This window comes from Phyllobates terribilis, unplaced genomic scaffold (assembly GCF_046119375.1).
Source record: "Phyllobates terribilis strain yellow unplaced genomic scaffold, ASM4611937v1 Scaffold_1__5_contigs__length_1240528914, whole genome shotgun sequence".
Classification (NCBI taxonomy): domain Eukaryota; kingdom Metazoa; phylum Chordata; class Amphibia; order Anura; family Dendrobatidae; genus Phyllobates; species Phyllobates terribilis.
The window spans coordinates 326,637,974-326,659,926 of NW_027362761.1; the positions used below are offsets into that span (position 1 = coordinate 326,637,974).

General features: G+C 40.4%; 1 protein-coding gene across 9 annotated transcripts in view; it reads right to left on the reverse strand.

Moving 5' to 3' along the window:
• Nucleotides 1–21,953, reverse strand: part of LOC141259682 (E1A-binding protein p400-like) — a 139,242-nt gene that overhangs the window by 72,376 nt on the left and 44,913 nt on the right. For all 9 annotated transcript variants that reach the window (XM_073676074.1, XM_073676073.1, XM_073676070.1 and 6 more), the window contains 9 exons: nucleotides 17,162–17,214; nucleotides 14,946–15,000; nucleotides 12,984–13,070; nucleotides 9,028–9,233; nucleotides 6,609–6,786; nucleotides 5,656–5,792; nucleotides 5,371–5,540; nucleotides 4,649–4,823; nucleotides 3,113–3,249 (listed from right to left, as the gene is read on the reverse strand). In XM_073676074.1, coding sequence (XP_073532175.1) covers nucleotides 3,113–3,249; nucleotides 4,649–4,823; nucleotides 5,371–5,540; nucleotides 5,656–5,792; nucleotides 6,609–6,786; nucleotides 9,028–9,233; nucleotides 12,984–13,070; nucleotides 14,946–15,000; nucleotides 17,162–17,214 — 1,198 coding nt within the window. The remainder of the gene's footprint in view (nucleotides 1–3,112; nucleotides 3,250–4,648; nucleotides 4,824–5,370; nucleotides 5,541–5,655; nucleotides 5,793–6,608; nucleotides 6,787–9,027; nucleotides 9,234–12,983; nucleotides 13,071–14,945; nucleotides 15,001–17,161; nucleotides 17,215–21,953) is intronic.

The following is a 21,953-nucleotide window of genomic DNA, read 5'->3' on the forward strand; positions in this document are numbered from 1 at the left end:
TCAGCACAATTTTGGAACCAAATTTTTTTTTTATTAGGAAGCTATAAGGGTTAAAAGTTGACCAGAATTTCTCATTTTTCCAACAAAATTTACAAAACAATTTTTTTAGTGACCACATCACATTTGAAGTCACTTTGAGGGGTCTTTATGACAGAAAAAACCCAAAAGTGACACCATTCTAAAAACTGCACCCCTCAAGGTGCTCAAAACCACATTCAAGAACTTTATTAACCCTTTAGTTGCTTCACAGGAATTTTTAGAATGTGGAAGAAAAAAATTAACATTTAACTTTTTTCACAAAAATGTTACTTTAGACCCAATTTTATTTATTTTTGCAGGGGTAACAGGAAAAAATGGACCCCAAAATTTGTTGTGCAATTTCCCCTGGGCACGCAGATACTCCATATGTGGGGAAAAACCACTGTTTGGGCGCACGGCAGGGTTCGGAAGGGAAGGAGCGCCTTTTGACTTTTTGATTGTAAAATTTGCTTGCATAATTAGCAGACGCCATGTTGCGTTTGGGGAGCCACTGATGTGCCTAAAAAGTGGAAACCCCCCACAAGTGACACCATCTTGGAAACTAGACCCCTCAGTGAACTTATCTAGATGTGTGGTGAGCATCTTGAACCCCCAGGTGCTTCACAGAAGTTTATAACATTGAGTCGTAAAAATAACATTTTCACATTTTTCCCACAAAAATGTTTTTCAGCCCCCAATTTAACATTTTCATAATAAGGGTAACAGGAGAAATTGCACCATGCAGTTTGATGTGCAATTTCTCCTGAGTAAGCAGATACCCCATATGTGGGGGAAAACCTCTACTTGGGCATAAGGCAGGGTTCGGAAGGGAGGGAGCACCATTTGACTTTTTGAATGTAAAATTTGCATGAATAATTAGCGGATTTGCCCCTGATGTGCCTAAACAGTGGAAACCCCCCACAAGTGACACCATTTTGGAAACTAGACCCCTCAGGGAACTTATCTAGATGTGTGGTGAGCACTCTGAACCCCAAAGTGTTTTACAGAAGTTTATAACATGGAGCCGTGAAAATAAAAAAATCAAAATTTTTCCACAAAAATGATGTTTTAGCCCTAATTTTTTTATTTTAACAAGGGTAAGAGGAGAAAATGGACCCCAAAAACTTTTGTGCAATTTCTCCTGAGTACGCCAATACCCCATATGTGGGGAAAATACAGTGTTTGGGCGCACGGCAGAGTTCAGAAGGGAAGGAGCACTGTGTGACTCTTTGAACGCAAAATTGGCTGGAATCGAGAGCGGACGCCATGTCGCGTTTGGAGAGCCCCTGATGTGCCTAAATAGTGGAAACCCCCCACAAGTGACCCCATTTTGGAAACTACACCCCTCAAGGATTTTATCAAGGTGTATAGTAAACATTTTGAATCCAGAGGTACGACACAGAATTTGATAACATTAGGTCATCATATTGAATAAGTTGTCATTAGTCTTGAGCGCAAATGCTCGTTACTTGAGTTTGCATCGGGTACTCAGGTATGCACCATGTATCGCGGGTGCTCGAGTGACATGCTCAAGTCCCCGCCCACATGTTTCACGGTTATTAGACACCCAAAAAAAAACATGCCGGGATTGCACGTGCATGGCAGGCAATCCCTGTGATTTTTTTTTGGCCACGAAGAATATGGGGCGGAGACTCGAGCATGTCACTTGAGCACCCGCGATACTTAATGCATACCTGAGCACCCGATGCAAACTTAAGTAGCGAGCACTTGCGCTCAACACTAGTCGCCATATCGTCATTTTTTTTTTCCGTTTGAAAAAAATCCCAACCCTAACCCCAACCCTAGCCCAACCCTAACCCCAACCCTAACCCCAACCCTAGCCACAACCCTAACCACAACCCTAACCCCAACCCTAGCCCCAACCCTAACCCTAGCCCCAACCCTAACCCTAGCCCCAACCCTAACCCTAGCCCCAACCCTAACCCTAGCCCCAACCCTAACCCCAACCTTAGCCCAACCCTAACCCTAGACCAACCCTAAACCTAGCCCAACCCTAACCCTAGCACAACCCTAACCCTAGAGTTTATGTTTTACGTTGTTCCTCGTGCGATGTAAGTGATTAGACGACTTTATTCTTCGGATCGGTGCGATTACAGCGATACCAGAATCATATCGGGTTTTTACGACTGACAGCTGTCACACACTAAAAGACCCATTTTTTGTAAAATCTAGTTTTTGCATCGCCATATTTTGAAAACTATAATTTTTCCATATTTTGGCCGACAGAGTCATGTGACGGCTTGTTTTTTGCAGGATGATTTGGCGTTTTTATTGGTGCCATTTTCAGGCACGTGACATTTTTTGATCGCTTTCTATTCCGATTTTTGGGAGGCAGAATAAACAAAAACCAACAATTCAGGAATTGTTTTTTTTTTTAATTTTCTATGCTGTTCCGCGTGTGGTAAAATTGATAAGGTAGCTTCTTTCTTCGGGTCAGTACATTTACAGCGGTACCACGTTTATATCGTTTTTCTATGTTTTGGCGCTTTTGCACAATAAAAACTATTTTATAGAAAAATATATTTTTTTGCATCGCTTTATTCTGAGAGATATAACTTTTTATTTTTCGGCTCATGGAGCTGTATGGCGGCTTGTTTTTTGCGGGACAAGATGACATTTTCAGCGGTACCATTTTTATTTATATTCGTCTTTTTGATTGCGTGTTATTCCATTTTTTGTTTGGCGGTATGATGATAAAGCATTATTTTGTGTAATGTCAATACAAAGCACTGACACATGATTTATACCTTGAAGGACCTTACAAAGGACCAAGTGACATTTTATACATGTGAAGGAAAGGTGATTCTGGCAGCTAAACAGGAAAGGGTTCTTTACAGTTAGAGCAGTCAGACTGTGGAATGCCGGCTACAAGATGTAGTAATGGCAAATACTATAACAGCACTTATAAATGCGTGGATACTATTCGCACAACAAATGTCATTGAGGGTTATAAATAATCTAGCGATAATGTATAATTAGTCAAGAAAGGTTGAACTTGATGAACCTGTGTCTTTTTGTCAGCCTAATTTAACCATGTCAGGGGTGAAAACAATCAAAGAAAAACCTCCGATACCCTGGCTGCAGAATGACGTCCTCATATAATGCTCTCTGCCGATTGGACAGACGACACTTCAGAACATGTTCATATTTTTTTGTTAGTTGCTTCTCCACGTCTTTTTTTGATCTTCGCAAAATAAAAGGTCGAACAGTCTGTAAAACAGTAGAAAGATAAAAAGCATCATACTTGATTTTCAACTATAACAGCAAAGCAATGTGTTCATGAGAGCTATAATAGGAATAAACTCCCCATCTTCATACATGGGTGTGCAGCTCCTTCCTGTGCCTTATGTTACACTCCATATTATCCGGCTGGAGGGGTTTAAGGACCTCACTGGCTAATAGCATTGGCTGATACGCACAATGGCCCTGATTAACACTGGCGTTGTGCATGCCAGTCTTAATGAACGGGGCCACTGGAGTAAGATGCGTCTAATTCATGGATTAGGCACATCTTACAAGTGCTGTGCGCCTCCAGCAGAAATGTACTTCAGTCAGGGACTGGAGTACATTTCTGGAGTGAGTTACACCATTAAAGTGGCATAACATTACATGAATATGACAGGCGGGCTCAGCCATGACTCGTCCCACCTATGCTCCACCAAGCTGGCCTGGAATGGTGTGAAAACGCAAAGTGTGGAAAGATACTATGAGTTATTAAGGTATTTTACATCAGAATTCTCAAGGATTTCTCTGGAATAAGACATCAGATTACAGATAATAAGGTATAATTTTATTTAGCTTCCTATGACCTACATGCCCATATGGACGGCTTGGGAGGGTTGATCCTACTAACAGATTCCCTTTAATAAGAATTCTGTTAAGGTGTTTTAGGCCCCAATGTCTCTATATTATTAGTCGCAAGAAAATTCCCAAGGAAACCCTGGCATAAGCCTAATGAATTAGAGCCCACTTACTGTAGATAATGAATAGTGATGAGCGAATGTGCTCGGATAAGGGGTTATCTGAGCACGCTCGGGTGCTAACCGAGTATCTTCGGCGTGTATGATTCGCGGATGCTTGACAGATGTGAGACATGCAGGGATTTTCTGACAAACTGGCAATCCCTGCATGTGTTGCAGCTGTCAAACAGCCACGAGTCATTCAGCTGCGGTGACGCAAACATATTTTTGGATCATGCCGAAGATACTTGGCTAGCACCCGATCATGCTCAGATAACCCCTTATCCGAGCATGTTCGCTCATCACTAATAATGAAGAATTCATAACAAAAGCTTCATTATCACAGCTTACTCTCCCCTTCATACAGGCTTATGTCAGCATTTTCTAGCCCCCCATCTAACACCCCCTCTATTGCAGCAGCGCCCAAAGGCAAGGCGCAGACTGAGGAACTGCAACACCCATTGTCAAAAGACAATAGGTCATCAATAAGATGTTAGACTCAATAATAAGGGGAGACAGGGTGTTGGGACATATGTAAGAATAACCTCTAAAAACATATTTTAAGCAATTAATCAGTAAAAAATGTTGGCCATACATTAATCATCGTAAATAGAAAGCTTTATAATAACTGAAAATGAAAATCAACCAACCCTGTGCAACATGATGAAAAGCTTGTGGCACTTTTCCTGGCTTTCTTCTCCACTAGTTTTTAAAGGGAAATCTAGATAAGGTTTGGATATGCCAGGAATTAAAAAATGCACCATGGTCCAGGGATCTCTCCATGAATTTTGTAGCGGGGTGTCCCTTAGAAGTAGTCGGTTCTGGCTGTGGAAAGAAACACACAATATATATTTTAAGAAAAAGTGAAAAATCAATAAATAATGTATTTTCTTTCATAAAATTACTTATTTTTTCAATGATTTTTTCAGTTAAAATTTTTACTTATAACAAGCAAAGACTTCCTGATCTGTAGAGATCACTGCTCAGTGGTCATCTCATTGTTATCACAGGCAGGATTACAGTGACACTGGGTATATACAGGTATCACCAATATATCATACCATTTATTATAGGTGATGGACACAACCCACCTCCTCCCCCTCCCTGCACAATGACCTCTGCACAGGTCACAAACCGTGCTTAGAAACCTTTCACAAGGAAGTCAATATACATCTCCAGACTGTGAGTTTCTAAGGTCCGTGTGGCTACCGTTATGCAAATCCTCGCAAGATTGCCATTTCCAGATAATCATGTACAGAAAATAAATCTTTTATTACTTTATGTGAATATCTGACATTACTGTAATTTTATTATGGATGTCAAACATTCAAATACTGTAATATCCATTTGTCCAAGAACCTGGCAGCTCAACCTTGGAAGATTGAAGATGGCATCCCAATGCTTCTCGTTCATATTACGGAGCTGATGAACTTCATCCAGGACCAAATATTTCCAGCTCATCTTCATAAAAGCCTGGAGGCCCTTGAACAGCTGCTTGTAAGAGGTGATGCAGACATGGAAGGTGTTGGGCTCTTCCCATCTCTACAAAACATACATCAAGAAGTAGGAAAAAGGCACGCTCGGACATTTCTATAATCTGACCCCCCGTAACTGAACGCATGGGAGTATAAAGTGGGCAATCACATCAGACGGCTACCTTTCTCTTTTTCCTTAGCTCTCGTTGTTTGCCAAAGTATAAAAGCAGTTTTAAACCTGGGCACCATCTTTTAAATTCCAGCTCCCACTTCAGAATTTTACTGCTTCTCACCACAATCAAGTGTGGACCCCAGTTTCCTGAAAATTATATAAAATATAGACATTACAGTAGAAGCGGTGGAGAACACAAACTAAAACAATCTATTATAATATACTGTATTCTGCTGAATCAGGTAATGGAGTAAGGGTTCAGCGCGGAAACTAAAAAAGTGCTGCATGGTGGGATACCTAATAAGTTCTAAACTATTAAAGGGGTGGTAGGAGACTGGTTGGCCTGGCTCGAAAGGAACATATGGGCTGCTGTCAATGAGTGGCAATTGATTGGTTGCAGCAGTCACTTGATGTTGGTTGCAGCAGTCACTTGACGTTCCCCCTCTGGAACACAAATCAAGAAGAACAGCGGGTGCCATGGGCAGCAGTATGGAGAAATGCTGGGGGTCAAGCAGGAATCTGTTTTTTTTAGGACTTCCATTTATTTATAAGGCTTACTTACTGTATATAGCACCATTATAGCACTTTGGTCCATTTGTACACTAAAATATTGTAGCAACCAAGCCTTTTAAAGAGGCATAATTGTATAATTGGAGCGAGTCGAAATGTTGGCACCTCCATCAACCAGAACAACTAAAGGGGTTCCTGTGTTCCCAATGTGTATAGAGCAGCAGTGAGTACGCCGACTACTGCTCCATTTAATTTTATGGGTCTATAGGCGCTGTAGCGTGTGCTCCAAAACACAGTGAAAAGAGAGGTGGTCATGGATGTGCACAATAGGCTTCACTCGCACAGGGGAAATTTGACCTCCTCTCTCATGATCGACTCTGGATAGGTGGATCGATAGGTGCCAATTGTGGACAGGTAAATTTAAATCCATTTTTGGCATTGTCAGCCTCTTACCTTCATTACTGGCTAGGTGCGCCATGAGGGCAATCACCTGAACATTCTTCCCTAGTCCTGACTCATCGGCCAGAATGCCATTAAGATTCTTCTTGTACTGCTTCTCCATCCAGTCCAGCCCCACCTGTTGGTATTCCCGCAGCGTGCCATGCAGTAAATGAGAGGGTTGTGGTTTCACCTGTAAGTAAACATTTATTCCTTATAAAAGTGCATATAATACTGCACTTCAGTCCTTGGATTGCCAATAAAGCGCTACCACGTCTCGAATACATTGGCGCTATAGACACCAGGCTACGGATTAGTAGCCACTAAATTAGTGGATCCCTCCTATAGAACAGTCCGTAGGTTCTCTCCGTAGACAGAGATTCAACCGCCAGGTAATAAAGGCTATAAGCACCAAATTTTCTTTTAATTGTTCACTTGCTTTCTAAATGAAAAGCTAATCAACTACCTAACTAGTTTTCTTTAAATGAATCAGTCAGCAAGTTTAACCCTCCCTTAACCGTTTACATGCATATGTAGGTCATTGAATAATAAATGCATTGATACCTTTCTATTTGCTGTTTCTTGTGTTATTCTGGAGCAATCCACAATTTTATCAATATGCAAATGAGGTGTTGAGTGCTCCATCCCTCCCGGAGTACCTAACAAAAGTCTACCTTCCCAGGTCATTTTCATCTGTAGCGCCTGCCTCCCTATATTCATTGATAGCTGACGTCAGGTGCAGGGAAGGAAATCTCACGATATCTCCTCATGCCTGCAGGTGTACGGCATTGATCAGCAGCACATGTGCAGTAGATTTCTGATGCCTGTGCCCTCATAAGGCCACCTTATAGTGCAGGCATGAGGAACGTGCCAATGTGGGCACGTGTGAGATTTCCTGCCCGGTGCCTGCTATCAGCTACTGTTCAAAATAGGGAGGCGAATATTAAGGCTGTGAATGATCTGGGGAGGCAGACTTTCGTTAGATGCTTTGGGCAGGACGCCTTAGTTACATACTAATAAAATTGTGTATTTCTCCAGGATAATGTAACAGACAGCAAATACAAAAGGTATCAATGTATTTATCTTGTAAAGGGTAAAGTATCTACAGTCTCAGGGAGGACAGAGAGCATGGGCTATAGAAAAGTAGGAAAGCACATGAAGAGGAAATGAGTGCAGTATAGAGGTTGAGTTGATATATGAGCAGTGGGAAACAATCCTAAGTAGATACAGTACTCCCATCCAGCCTGTATTACCAGGGTTGCTAACTTGACTGTTTTATTTTTTTCTAGGCAGCTTATCAAAAAATCATAAACAGGCAATATTTTTTACGGACACATTGGAAAACCATAACAAATTATTATGATTATAAGTGATCCATGTCTAGAGTCCATAGTTCTGATATGAAGACATTGGCTGCATTTACTGTAAACTGTAAAATAATGATAATTGCAGTCAGAATAATCACGGACAACTTACATATTTTTTTTACGGACAGGACAAAAAAGTGGCCTATTTTTATGGACAGTCCTGGAATTTCTTGACGGGTGGCAACCAAATGAATGAATGAATGAATGATGATTGCAGACTGAAACTCAGTGCAATATTATTAACTAAAAAGACAATCACCAACATATGTAACCAATCCAGCTGCAGTCCGTGGACAAAAAAAGTTGTGCAAACACAACTGTTTTTTGTCCGGCTAAAAAAAAAAAACTGATTTCAACCTAATCTGATTTATTTTAACATTGACGTCTAGGGAAAACGGATCCGTTAATTAGCCATCTATCTTATTTCATTTGAAATTGATCCAGTAAGCAAAAAAACGCATTGCTGCTGGACCCTTCTAACGGATGAATACTGGACGTGTGAACATAGTCTTACTGTAGTTGCAGCTGAAACTGCCAGTAGTTACAATAAAGTAGCGTCAAAGATAAGAAAAAAAAGGGAGGGGAAGGCCAGCAACGCTCTTTTTTAAGGGCCAACAAGCTGACAGTACCCTAGATTTCAGACTACAGCAGGAGCACTGATTTCCTGTCTATGGCCAGCTTTAGGGCAGTAATACAGTCATTTTATGTTTGCATTTTACAACCATATTCAATAATGATTTGTGGGAAAGCATCTGGCATTACAGGGATAACCGCACATCCCATAGACAGTTCAAAGTTCAATGGTCAGTTGTGAACATCTGCCATTTACTAACAAGACAGCCCTATTATCTGTTCTTATCTTTCTAACAATAAGTGCAAGTAGTAAAAACATGATCGATCATGATTAAGGGTAAGTGTACACCCGAAAAGCGTTACACCGTTAGATCACCTGTGTCATCGTGACTTTTATGTCCGGTGTATGGATTCCATTTAAATAAAGAAGAATCTATTCGTGAGGCTGGACTATTTCTCCTCTCATAGTAGAAACATATAGAGTGAATGCTTACTGGACATGTAATCCGTGCACTTCCACCAGGGAGAAGTAGCTCTGCTGCTCTGGCCACATCTCCAATATCTCTGGTGTGTTTTCTGGAGCTCAAATGTGCAGGACTTGCCCTGTCGGCCGTTCTAAACTGGTCTGTGTCAAGTAAAGAGTCAATGAGGATAGTATGTTTCTGCGGCACATCTGAATCTCCACTCAACTGTTTGACATCTGCAAAAAATAAAGAGTAGAAGTTAAAGTGTTAACAGGGTTATACAACAGTTAAATAAATGTAATTTCAGGCATACATTGCTTAATAATAATTAATGGAGGCAAACTCGCCTTCCAGTGCCTCCGCTGATCCAGCGTCTGCTCTGTTCATAAGTCACAGGACCGCTGCAGCGATCAGATGACTAGGAAAGCACATCATCAGAGAAACATCCCATGGTGCGCTCCTCTGGTCACCTCGAAGCTGCAGCCAATCAGTAGTAGTCACAATCTATGACCAAACTATACCTACTTCAAGACAGTAAAAAAATGTAACGTCTGGTCTATAATATCCAGGTTTGTATTTTTTTTTTTTTTAGTAATGAACAAATAAAAATTGAAGTAGTTGCCCGAAGTAGCCAATCAGGTTGTGTCTTTTATTTTCTAAACTGCTTCAGAAAAATGATTTATCACTACGGTCATCTCCTCCATTTCATGTCTAATGTTTGACCTGACAAAATCATCCAGTCTTCGGCCAGGTGCACACTTGTGTCTCAGCCTCTATTAGGAGGCCCCCTCACAAGTTCTGTAAATTTCACCAGAAGAAAAGGCGTAGCATGCTGAGCAATGTTACCATTAAAATGACTGAAATGAAAGGCAAACAGCTATTTGTGGGACAAATATATTTTCTAAAAGCAATTGTCCACTACTTCAAAAGAAATTATTAATGGGACCAGGGTTGTGCAATAAGAAGAATAAGAAAAAAACAAACCAAACTCTCCCACCAGACACCCACAGCTCCTCCATACTCTATACTGTGTTTTGGTCTCCTGGCTTCCTCTTACAGAGAAGGGTGTCATGTCACCTTGATTGCCTGCAGCGGTAACATTTCATCTGAGGCAGGAGAAATAGAGTGTGGAAGAGCAGTGTAGGTCCAGTAGGTGAGTATAGTTTTATCTTTTTATTTTGTACACCCTTGGCTCATTATTAATCTGTTTTTACTGCTTCATGACCTTTGAAGTACCCATATGTCATGGATGGATAGGGGTTCCTGACCTTTGATGTATGGGTACGTCATGGCAATCATGTGTGGCACAGGAGCTGTGCCCGCACAATCTCCACCAGGAACTCGGCTTACGTGACAACCAAGACCCAGATGTTTAATCCCCTAAAGGCTGTGATCGATATCGATAGCAGCATTTGGGAGGCTAGGAAAGGGAAGAGGCACCCGTCTGATCGGCGCCACACAATGTCATCGCGAGGGCCTGATCATTGCCATGGCAACCCAAAGTCGTCATGACAACCTTTTGCAATGGCCAGCTACGGCAACCCTGTTAGACCATGCAACAGAGGCCAGGCGGAGTCCAGAGTAACTCTGCTGCCTCATTTCAGTGAATGACAGGGGTTTCATCTGAATCACATCATTAGGCGATTTAGCTAGAAACCCCGATGTAAGTGCTCAGCCTAGAGCACACAATAAATGTGATCCAAAATGTTATGTAAAATGTTCTCAATAAAAGCTTTAAATCAATCCACAAAAAAGCAAGTCCCCACTCAGGTTCATCATCAGTCAATGGAAATATAGGGGGCTTCCACGTTACTGGTAGTACAAAGGCTCTGGAGTAGCGCTATGGCTCCTCGCCCTCCAAAAGAAATTCAGCGAATTCTGTGCTCCCAAATCCAAATGCCCCCCTCCCTTCTGAGCTCCACAGTGTACCTAAACCACATTTAGCATCTACATGTTTGTCATTTTTGTAGCGATGAGACCTCACTTAATTTATAGGGTGCAAGTCTCTAAAAGAACAATCTTAATGTATGGGCACTACAATATGCGGCCACTACAATGGCAGATTTGCATTTTTCACTCAGCAACATCCACTGCTGCTTGTTTCTGGAAAACACCCATGGAGTCAAAATCATCACTATACCTGTAGATAAATTCTCAGAGGGGTGTAATATGCAAAATGGGGTCGCTTGAGGGGGGATTCTGCTCTTCTAGCACTTAGGGGCTTTGTATATGGAGTCTGCAAACTATTCTACAATAATAATTTGTACTCCAAGAGTCAAATAGCGCTCTGTCCCTCCTAAGTCTCACTGTATGGCTAAGCGGTACTGTACAGCCACATATGGGGTATTGCCATGCTCAGCAGAAATTGTGGGACACATTTTGGTGCCATTTTTACCCATTTCCCCATGAGTAAATATAAAATGTAATTATTTTTTCTTCACTGTCCAATGGTATAAAATTCTGTTACCCATCTGCGGTGTCAATATGATCACTGCATCCTTAAATGAATTCATTGAGAGGTGTAGTTTGCAAAATGGAGTCACTTATAGAGGGTTCTGCTGTTCTGGCACCTCAGAGGCTAATTTAACATGGCACCCTCAAACCATTTCAGCAAAATCTGAACTCTGATATCGTGCTTCTTTCCTTCTGTGCCTCAAAAGTAGTTTATGATCATAAGCAATTGCAATCTATTCCAGCCAAAACTGCACTCCAGAATTCAATTGACGCTCCTTCCCTTCCGAGCCCTGCCATGCACCCAATCAGTAGTTTTCCACCACATATGGGGTACTGGCGTACTCAGGAGAAATCGCACAACAGATTTTGGGGTCCATTTTCTCCTTTTACCCATGTGGAAATGAAAAATTTGGGGCTAAAGCAACATTTTTGCTTTGCCTATCTAATAAGGTAGGCTTTCCCTGCCTGACAACTACCATATATACACACATATAATCAGGCACAACCAAGTGCTCTTGGAGTGTCAAATTCACTCACATCTATCACGTCTTGAAAAGTTGCAAACAGGTGTTTTTTAGCGCATACCATTCCTTTCTTTACTTTGATATTACATTTTAGTACGCACGCAGGCAGACCATGAGTTTAAGTGTGCAGCTTCAAACAGCTAATTAGTGGCAGCACTGGTTTTATAATATATTTTTTAATATATATTACATATTTTTTTTAAATGTATTGTCCATTTTCTCCTGTTACCCTTTTGAAAATGCTAAATTTGGGGCTAAAGAAATATTTTAGTCGGAAAAAGTAATATTTTCATTTTTTTCCTTCCACATACCTTTAATTACGGTGCAGTCCCTAAAGAGTTAATAAACTTCTTGAATGTGGTTTTGAGCACTTTGATCGGTGTAGTTTTTAAAATGGTGTCACTTTTGGATATTTTGTGTCACATAGGCCCATCAAAGTCACTTCGAATGTGATGTGGTCCCTAAAAAATTGGTTTTCTAAATTTTGTTGTAAAAATGAGAAATTGCTGATAAACGTTTAACCCTTTTAACTTAAAAAATGATGCTGATGTGAAGTAGACAAAGTGGTAAATGTTATTTATTAACTATTTTGTGTGATATAACTCTCTTTTTTAAGGGTATAAAAATTAAAAGTTTGAAAACTACAAAATTTAAAAAATTGTCAAATTTTCGATATTTTCATAAATAAACGCAAATAATATTGAATAAATTTTACCACTATCATGAAGTACAATATGTCACGAAAAAAACATTCTCAGAATCAGTGGGATCTGTTGAAGCGTTCCAGAGTCATTACCTCATAAAGTAACAGTGGTCAGAATTGAAAAAATTGGCCTGGTCAAGAAGGTGAAAACAAAAACAGGCTGGGGCTGAAGCGGTTAAACTATTGGACAACCCCATTAATGAACTCCATTTTTCTGTTTCTACAACGGAACAGAAAATCAGAACTTCAAAAGTGAGTGTGAACCTAGTCTTATGTTGCCATTACAAAGAGAGAAATCATCTCACCTTCCCGTAGTAACTCAGACAGTTCAGCCTGGTGGTCAACATTCCCTTCTTTGGTCTCCTGCTCAGCAATGGTCTCCTCATCTTCTCCTGGTTACAGAAATAAACGACAAAAAAAGGCTTTTAGTCATTAGTTACCTATTACAGCCTTTTCAAGTACTATCAATTAGGTGTCACAGGACCATGGATATAACTGCTGCCAATAGAAGGCTCCGTCCACCAGCTATATCCCTCCTGCGGGCAGAGGGCTAATCATTTTGTAGCAAGCAGTAGGATGAGCAGAGAAACACTAGGGAATAAATACAATAATATAAACACAACAGAACCTGAGAACGAAGAAGCTCTTATACAGAATTGTCATAATTGTAGGAAAAAAACTACTATTGAGTGGGTACTGGGAGCCCCAATGGATGGTAATAGAAAGGACTTACAGGAAATAACAAAAAGCCTATTTTCTTGTCCATTCCATTGACGGACACAAGACCATGAGATGTTCCAAAGCAGTCCTAAGAGGTCAGGAATGCGAACAATAGAGAATGTGGTTTGTCTATCTGTCATCTGTAGGACCCTACCTCATTACTTGACCCTACTTCCTAATTTAGCATCAGCAGATGCAAACGTATGCAACTTATAAAGTTTGGCAAATATGTGAGGCAACAACCAAGTGGCAGAGATCTGTTCCATAAAAGAGTTTAGAGAGGATCTGTCACCAGGTAAAAAATGGGCACTTTTTCTTATTTTATTTCCACTTTTCCAGTGAGTATTCAGTTACTGTTTTTTTCAAATCCGCCGTACAGTTCCAGAGTTATGGGTCTTTTTATTTAGTGCTAATATTTATAATCTTACCTGTGAGCCATGCCCCCTTATTAAAGTCCATAAAAACTAGCACTAAGCAAAAAATTTCTCTCAATATGTATGGTGGATTTAAAAAAAACAAATAAATTACTTGGGGAGCAGCGGGAATAAAAAATAGGAGGAAAAATGAATCACTTTTGACCCAGTGACAGGTCCTCTATAAACTCAGGCCTAAATCTAATCCATCCTGGAGGAAAGTAACTGGGAGAGTGAAAACCTCATAGGTTGGACTTGCCAGTCCTTACACCAATCGTCTTCCAGGTTCTGTGGTAGACGTGAAAGGAAGATGGTTTTCTGGCCTTAATCATGGTCTGAATGACTGGGTGTAAGGGCAGGTATACATTTCGTTTCTCTCGCCCGAGAGAATTGGGTCAATTATGCATATGACACACTTAAGACCAGACATTTCCACAATTGGATGTGTTTAAATAAAATGTTCCTGTGCTGAGATAATCTTATAAATGTGCCCCTGCTGTGTACTGTGTAATGGCTGTGTCTGACCTTACAGGAACATGGTCTGATCATACCACAGCTCCTGGGCAGGGGAGGAAACAATAGAGTATACAGACAGGACAGCAGGGGGTCACAGATTATTCTTTCTTTGGGGTAAAACATTTTTTAAAAACAGGCAGGAAAAAGCTTTATCTCACAAAAAAAGATCAATTCTGATCCCGGGCTGTAATGTCTATATACTCTTTTGCTTCCTCCCCTGCCCAGGAGATGTGGTATGATCAGACCATGTGCCTGTATGGTGAGACACAGCCATTACACAGTACACAGCAGGGGCACATTTATAAGATTATTTTGACATAGGAACATTTTTTTAGACATATTCAATTGTGGAAATTATTATTATTCCAAGATGTATTGATTAAAATTAACTTTATTAGTGGGAAAACCCCTTTAACTATTTAGTGTCTACTTCCTTATGGCAGCTGCTATATAAACACATGGTCCTGTGCCCCCAATGGCACAGGTAAGAAAGCAGGGATTTATATTTTTATCAATGGATCCCCTACACTCCATGCCAATGCTAAAATATGTCTAAACACATATTCTATTAAAATGAATGTACAGCAAAACTAGTATACTGAATAAATGTGAACAAACCTTCTCCATCACTCCAAGAGGCACTTGCTTTTCGTTTTCTCCAAGTCTGTGTAAACTGTCAGAAAACACAAAAATATGATTCTATTACTGGATACTTACAGTGGCTTGTGAAAGTATTCAGCTTCCTAAGCTTTTTACCTGTTTTTAAATATTTTTGTACTCTGATTTGTGTGTGATGCGTCAGCACTAAATAATCTAAGTTAGTGAAGTGAGAAAAATATAGGCATAAATTAAATTTATGGGAACAAATAACTAAAAATTGGCATGTGCATATGTATTCACCTCATTTGTGATTAAGCCTCTAAAAATTTGTGGTGCAAGCAATTACCTTCATAAGTCACATGCTTAGTGAAAGGAAGTCTCCCTGTGTGCAGTGTAAGTGTCACATGGTGTGTCAGGATATACACTCCTTTTCTGAAAGGCTGCAACACCAATATGCAAGAGGCACCACTAACCAAACAACACTATGAAGACAGAGGAGATCTCCAAACAAGTCAGGGACAAAGTAGTTGAGAAGTACAAGTCAGGGTTGGGTTATAAAAAATATCCCAATCTCTGATGATCCTCTGGAGCACTATCAAATCCATTATCATCAAATGGAAAGAACAACAAACCTGCCAAGAGTGGGCAGCCCACCAAACTTCTCAGCACGGGCAAGAAGGGCATTAATCAGAGAGGCAGCACTGAAACCAAAGGTAACCCTGAAGGAACTGCAGAGTTCCCAAGCAGAGACTGGAGCATCTATCCATATGACCACAATAAGTGGTCACAAAAAAGCCTTTACTGACACACAAAAATTGTAAGACTCGTTTTGAGTTTGCCAAAAGACATATGGGAAACTCCTCAAATGTATGGAGGAAGGTGCTGTGGTCAGATGAGTCCAAAATTTAACTTTTTGGCCAACAAGGTAAATGCTATGTCTGGCTCCAAACCAACACAGCACATCACCCAAAGAACACTATCCCCACAGTGAAACATGGTGACGGCAGCATCAAGTTGTGGGGATGTTATTCGGAAGCAGGGACAGGGAAAATTCTTGGAGTTGAGGGGAAGATGGATGGTGTGAAATACAGGGATATTCTTAAACAAAACCTTTTTCATTCTGTCAGTGATCTGAGACTCGGACGGAGGTTCACCTTCCAACAAGACAATGACCTAAATCATACTGCTAAAGCAACACTAGAGTGTTTTAACGGGAAACGTGTAAATGTTTTGGAGTAGCCTAGTCAAAGCCCAGACCTTAATCTAATTGAGAATCTGTGGTCAGACTTGAAGATTGCTGTTCAACAGAGGAAGCCATCCAACGTGAATGAGCTGGAGCAGTTTTACCTTGAGGAAAGGGCAAAAGTCCCAGTGGCAAGATGTGGAAAGCTCATAGAGACTTATCCAAAGTGACTTGCAGCTATAATTGCAGCAAAAGGAGGCTCTACAAAGTACTGAGTTTAGGGGGGTGAATAGTTATGCACACTGAACTTTACAGTTATTTGGTCCTATTTTTTGTTTGCTTTACAATAAAAAGAAAACCAAATGTTCACAGTTGATCGTGTTCTTTACATGAACTGATGCAAAGTCTGAAAAAAAAAACAGTGAAATTCCAGGTAGCAAAACACAAAAAATGCCAAGGAGGTGAATACTTTTGCAAGCCATTATATTTGTCGCTCATTGTTTTTGGACATTAGAATTGTTCATGTGGGCATTTTGGCTTTGTGCTATGCGTACAGACTTCACATCTATGTATTATCTGTTCATTTCTTATATGCATATTTTACATGTTTAAAAGATGTGAATCATATTTTGTACTTTATTTTAGAGCTTCACATCTGTCACATCATGCAGTAGGAAAGACTGTCAACATGTCTGGACTTGGAGGTAGATGTGTGACATGTAACCTAAAGAAGGCCTATGTGGCCAAAACACTCCTAAACATATTTTGTCCAGCTTACTCGACATGATGTGCTGAAACACCTAATAGAGGAGGACATAAAGTGCTTTCCTCATCATTGTGTCGTTTCGTGGGGTTCTTAGAGATTAAATCCCATTGATCAAAGCTGAATGGCCTATCCTATGGTGAGGACATCAGTGTTTAAGTTTGGGAGAATAGCTTTCTTACATTATATTTTATCATGCAAGCAATACATAAAAATAGATTTAATAAAAGAAAATTATATATAGCCAGAAATTAAATAACTAAGAAGTGACAGTATGGGGTTGCTTACTTTATTTCCATATTTGTGTTTAACACAAGCCTCTTCAATTGTTTTCAGTGATCCTGCAAGTTAAGATTTATAGTCATGTTATTTACTATGCAAAAATAAAACACAATTAAAGGGAATCCATTAGCAGGCTTTTGCTATGTAATTTGACAGCAGCATAATGTTGGGCAAATACCCTGATTCCAGCGATGTATCACTTAGTTTAGTAGGTGCAGTAGTTGTGATAGAATCACAGTTTTCTCTGCTGCAGATGTAGCAGTGCTCACAATGCTGAGCTCTGTATAACCCCGCCCACACCACTGATTGGCAGCTTTCTGTGAACACTGTATACTAACAGAAAGCTGCTAATCAGTGGTGTGGGCAGGTTAGACAGAACAAGTTGACTAGGAGGCACCAGACACCTAGTACTGTATAGTGAAAAAACACTGATTTATCGAAACAGTAAAACACAGCCCAGTAAGTTACCCATCTCTAGAATCAGCGTCTCTGTTCCTACATATGGCTCTCAGATTACATTGCAAAAACCTGCTGACAATTCCCTTTAAAGACCATGTCTCATGACAATCCCTGTCCATATGCTTTATCAGAGCATACAGATATCATAGAAGGGCAGCTTTGGACTGGCCCACTGGAAAAATGGAGAATCCTTCAGGGGTGTCCATAGCAGCAGACCTCGTAGATGATATGGGGCTCCTGAGCCGGGGGTACTTGTTGCCAAGCAGCATATCCCCACCCCATCCCGACTGAGGATGCAAATACAGTTGAATACCATGGTGGAGGAGAGAACCAATGACTCCCTTCTCCAATATTCAGTCTCAGTGCATCTGACACTGGAAGCAGCAGGTGCGATGACACTACTAGATCACACCTGTAGTGCCAAACTTCACACCACATACTGCAAAGACCTGAGCAGCGCTCTGGGGCAATGCCGCGGGATGAGTATTCTTTTTTATTACTTTATCAGTCATTGCTTGTGGGCCCTCATACTGTATAAAGGGAAGCTGTGGGACGACATAGCTTTATACAGTGAAGCAACAAAGTCTCTAACTTGTATATAGGGGAGATGTGGGAGGCCCATATTGTATATAGAGAGCTGTGGGGCCTAATACTATATATGGGGAAATGTGGGGCCATCATACTGTATATAGGTGAGCTGTGGGGGCTCATAACTGTATATAGGTAACTGTCGGGGTCCCATATTGTATATAGAGGAACTGCAGTAGAGGGAGCTGTGTGCAGTATGAAGGGAGCTGTGGGGCCCCATATTGTACATAGGCAAGTAGGAGGCCATCATACTGTATACAGGGGATCTGTTAGGCCCCCATACTGTATATAGGGAGCTGTGGTAGATCCTTATTGTATATACAGAACTGTGATTACCACAAAATGTCTATGGAGAACTGTGAGGGCCATCATACTGTGTGTAGGTAGCTGTGGGGGACATCATACTGTATACAGTGAAACGTGGGGACCTCATACTGTGCATAGAGAGCTCTGGGGCAATGAAACTATGGATAGGGAACTGTGGAGTCATCATACTGTGTATAGTGGGGCTGTGGGCCAACATGCAGTGTATAAAGATGTTGTGGGACATGATCCTGTATTTAGGAAAACTGTGAAGACATCATACTGGATATAGGATTCCATATATAAGGGAGTTGTGAGCCATCATTCTTTGTATAGGGAGCTGTGGGTCATTATACAATGTACACAGAGGCTGTAGGGACATCATACTATGCTGCTGGGGCATCAAACTATGCTGGTGTCACTCTGGGGTGATCATAATGTGCTTGTGTGGGGGAATTCACTGTGAAGGTATCATACAGTATGTGGGAGGGGCACTTTGCAGGTATCATAATCAAAAGGAGCCATGAAAGAAGTATCATAGTAGTGAAACCAATAATCACAAACGGCTCTGCTGGCTTGATTTGCATGCTTGTGATCATATGCCAAGTAACTTCTCTTCCTGGTTCTCTCAATGCTTTTATATAACATACAGAGAAGCAAGGAGAGAAGCTCAGCACATGAGCAAGAAAATCGAACGAGTGATCATGTGATGACTGATTAAACCAGCAAGCAGAGGTGAATCCTAACATTGTGTATCTTATGACATTACCCTAAGATGCAGTTCCTGATGAAAATTAGACCTGGTACAAAAAAAAAGCCATTTAATGATAATGCATTGGTTTCGTATGGATGAAAGTTGGACCCTCAGAATAAAGTCCTCTAGTTGGCCCAATGTTACTTAGTCTGACACTGTTCAAGGGGGTCCCCATCTTAGGATAACTCCTTTGAGTCAAATAGACAGAAGCCCTGTAAGAATGACTGCTAATCTGGTGGCCTGGAGCTGTCCTTGTATTACATGGATGGCCATTCACCTGAATGGCCACCACATAGTACTACATCCTGCTGTCGGGGTAATTTGACCACTCAGCAGTTTACTGGGGGATGACTTGGTATGAGACCTTGGGCGATCAGACTGCCTCATCACCCATGTTTTTAAAGAGATTGTTTCCAATGAGATAACCTTATTAATTCACATTTAATATAAGGAGAAAATGTCAGCAGACTATCTAGACATAATAACCAAACATTTCCTTCTTGTGCGACAGGATCTCTTCTAAAACGATTTCCAGCAAAAAATAAAAAAGTATAAAAAAAGACTGCCCAGATTATCTCTTCATACCTCTATACAATCATGGCTGAAAGTGTTGGTACCCTTGAAATTGTTCCAGAAAATGAAGCATTTCTCCAAGAAAATTATTGCAATTACATGTTTTGTTATACACATGTTTATTTCCTATATGTGTACTGGAACAACACAAAAAAAAACAGAGAGAAAAAAGCAAATTGGACATAATTTGATCCCAAAAATAGGTCGGACAAAATTGTTGGCACCCTCACCTTAATATTTGGTTGCACACCCTTTGGAATAAATAACTGAAATTAATCGCTTCCTATACCCATCAACAACCTTCTTACACCTCTCCACTGGAATTTTGGACCACTCTTCTTTTGCAATCTGCTCTAGGTCTCTCATATTTGAAGGGTGCCTTCTCCCAACAGCAATTTTAAAATATCTCCACGAATGTTCAACGGAATTTAGATCCAGACTCATTGCTGGCCACTTCAGTACTCTCCAGCGCTTTGCTTCCTTCCATGTTTGGGGTCATTGTTCTGCTGGAAGACTGGTAATCTTCAGATTTCATGATTCTTTACACACAGTCAAGGCACCCAGTGCCAGAGACAGAAAGACAACCCCAAAACATTTTTGAACCTCCTCCATATTTGACTGTAGGTACTGTGTTCTTTTCTTTGTAGGCCTCATTCTATTTTTGGTAAACAGTAGAATGATGTGCTTTACCAAAAAGCTCTATCTTGGTCTTATTTGTCCACAAGATGTTTTCCCAGAAGGATTTTGGCTTACTCACGTACATTTTGGCAAACTGCAGTCTAGCTTTTTTATGTCTGTATCAGTAGTGGGGTCCTCCTGGGTCTCCTGCCATAGCGTTTCATTTCATTCAAATGTCCAGAGATATTAAATGTGTAATCGCAATAATTTTCTGGGAGAAATACTTCATTTTCTGGAACAATTTCAATTGTGCCAACACTTTCGGCCATGTCTATACATCTATTATATAGCAGGAAGATTTTAACTTTACATTTATTTATTAGCCTCTGTTCACATCTCCATGATTCTGTTAAGGGCGATCTTGCTGTGTTGAAAGAATTGTAGAGTTATACAACAGAACCCTGCAGAGTCTGACAGATCCTGCTGACTTTAATGGGGTCTGTTAAAATTCTGGTAATGGCTCTGTCATTTTGAAGTCAAGAAAAGCACTGCAGGCAGCACTATACTGGAGATCAAAAGAGACAGAAATGCCAAATTCCTCCGGCAGATGTGAACAAAGCCTTATATTATTCTCCATTCTTCCATGATGAGCCCACATCTTTCCCTGCACTTGATAGCTGATTTAATCAGCCATCAAGTGCTTCTAACAGCCGCGGGTGCATCCGAGATCCACCCGCGACTGTTAACCAGTTAAATGCTGCTGTCAATCACTAACAGCGGCATTTAACACACACAGACAGGAAGCGAGTCATTGATCCTTCCCCTCAGCGCGCTCGGGAAAATCGTGATTTTTGCTATATATAGCAGTGCTTGAGCCCCAATATGTCTAGCACAGGCGATCGGACAATCAGAGCTCCAAGTCTCTTAAGTTTACTATTAAATACAGTAAAAAAAAAAAAAAAGAAAAGTTCAAATCACCCCGCTTTTGACCTATTAAAACTAAAACAATAAAAAAAACTACACATATTTGGTATTACCGCATTCAGAAATGTCTGATCTATCAAAATATAAAATAAATTAATCTGATTGGTAAAAGGCAAAATGACAAAAAATCAAAACGCCAGAATTACGCTTCTTTTGGACACCGCAAAAATGCAATAAAAGGTGATCAAAACATCGTATATACCCCAAAATGGTATCGGTAAAAACATCAGATCAGGGTGTAAAAAATTAAGCCATCACCCAGCCCCAGATAATGAAAACGCTACGGGTCTCAGAAAATGGCGATATAAGCGGGAAAAAAAAAGTAACAATTTTTTAAATTTATTTTTGCTAAAAAAAAAAACAAAACTATACATGTTTGGTATCTGCTTTCTCGTACTGACGTGGGGAATCATATTGCCAGGTCAGTTTTACATGTACAGTACAGACCAAAAGTTTGGACACACCTTCTCTTTTAAAGATTTTTCTGTATTTTCATGACTATGAAAATTGTACATTCAC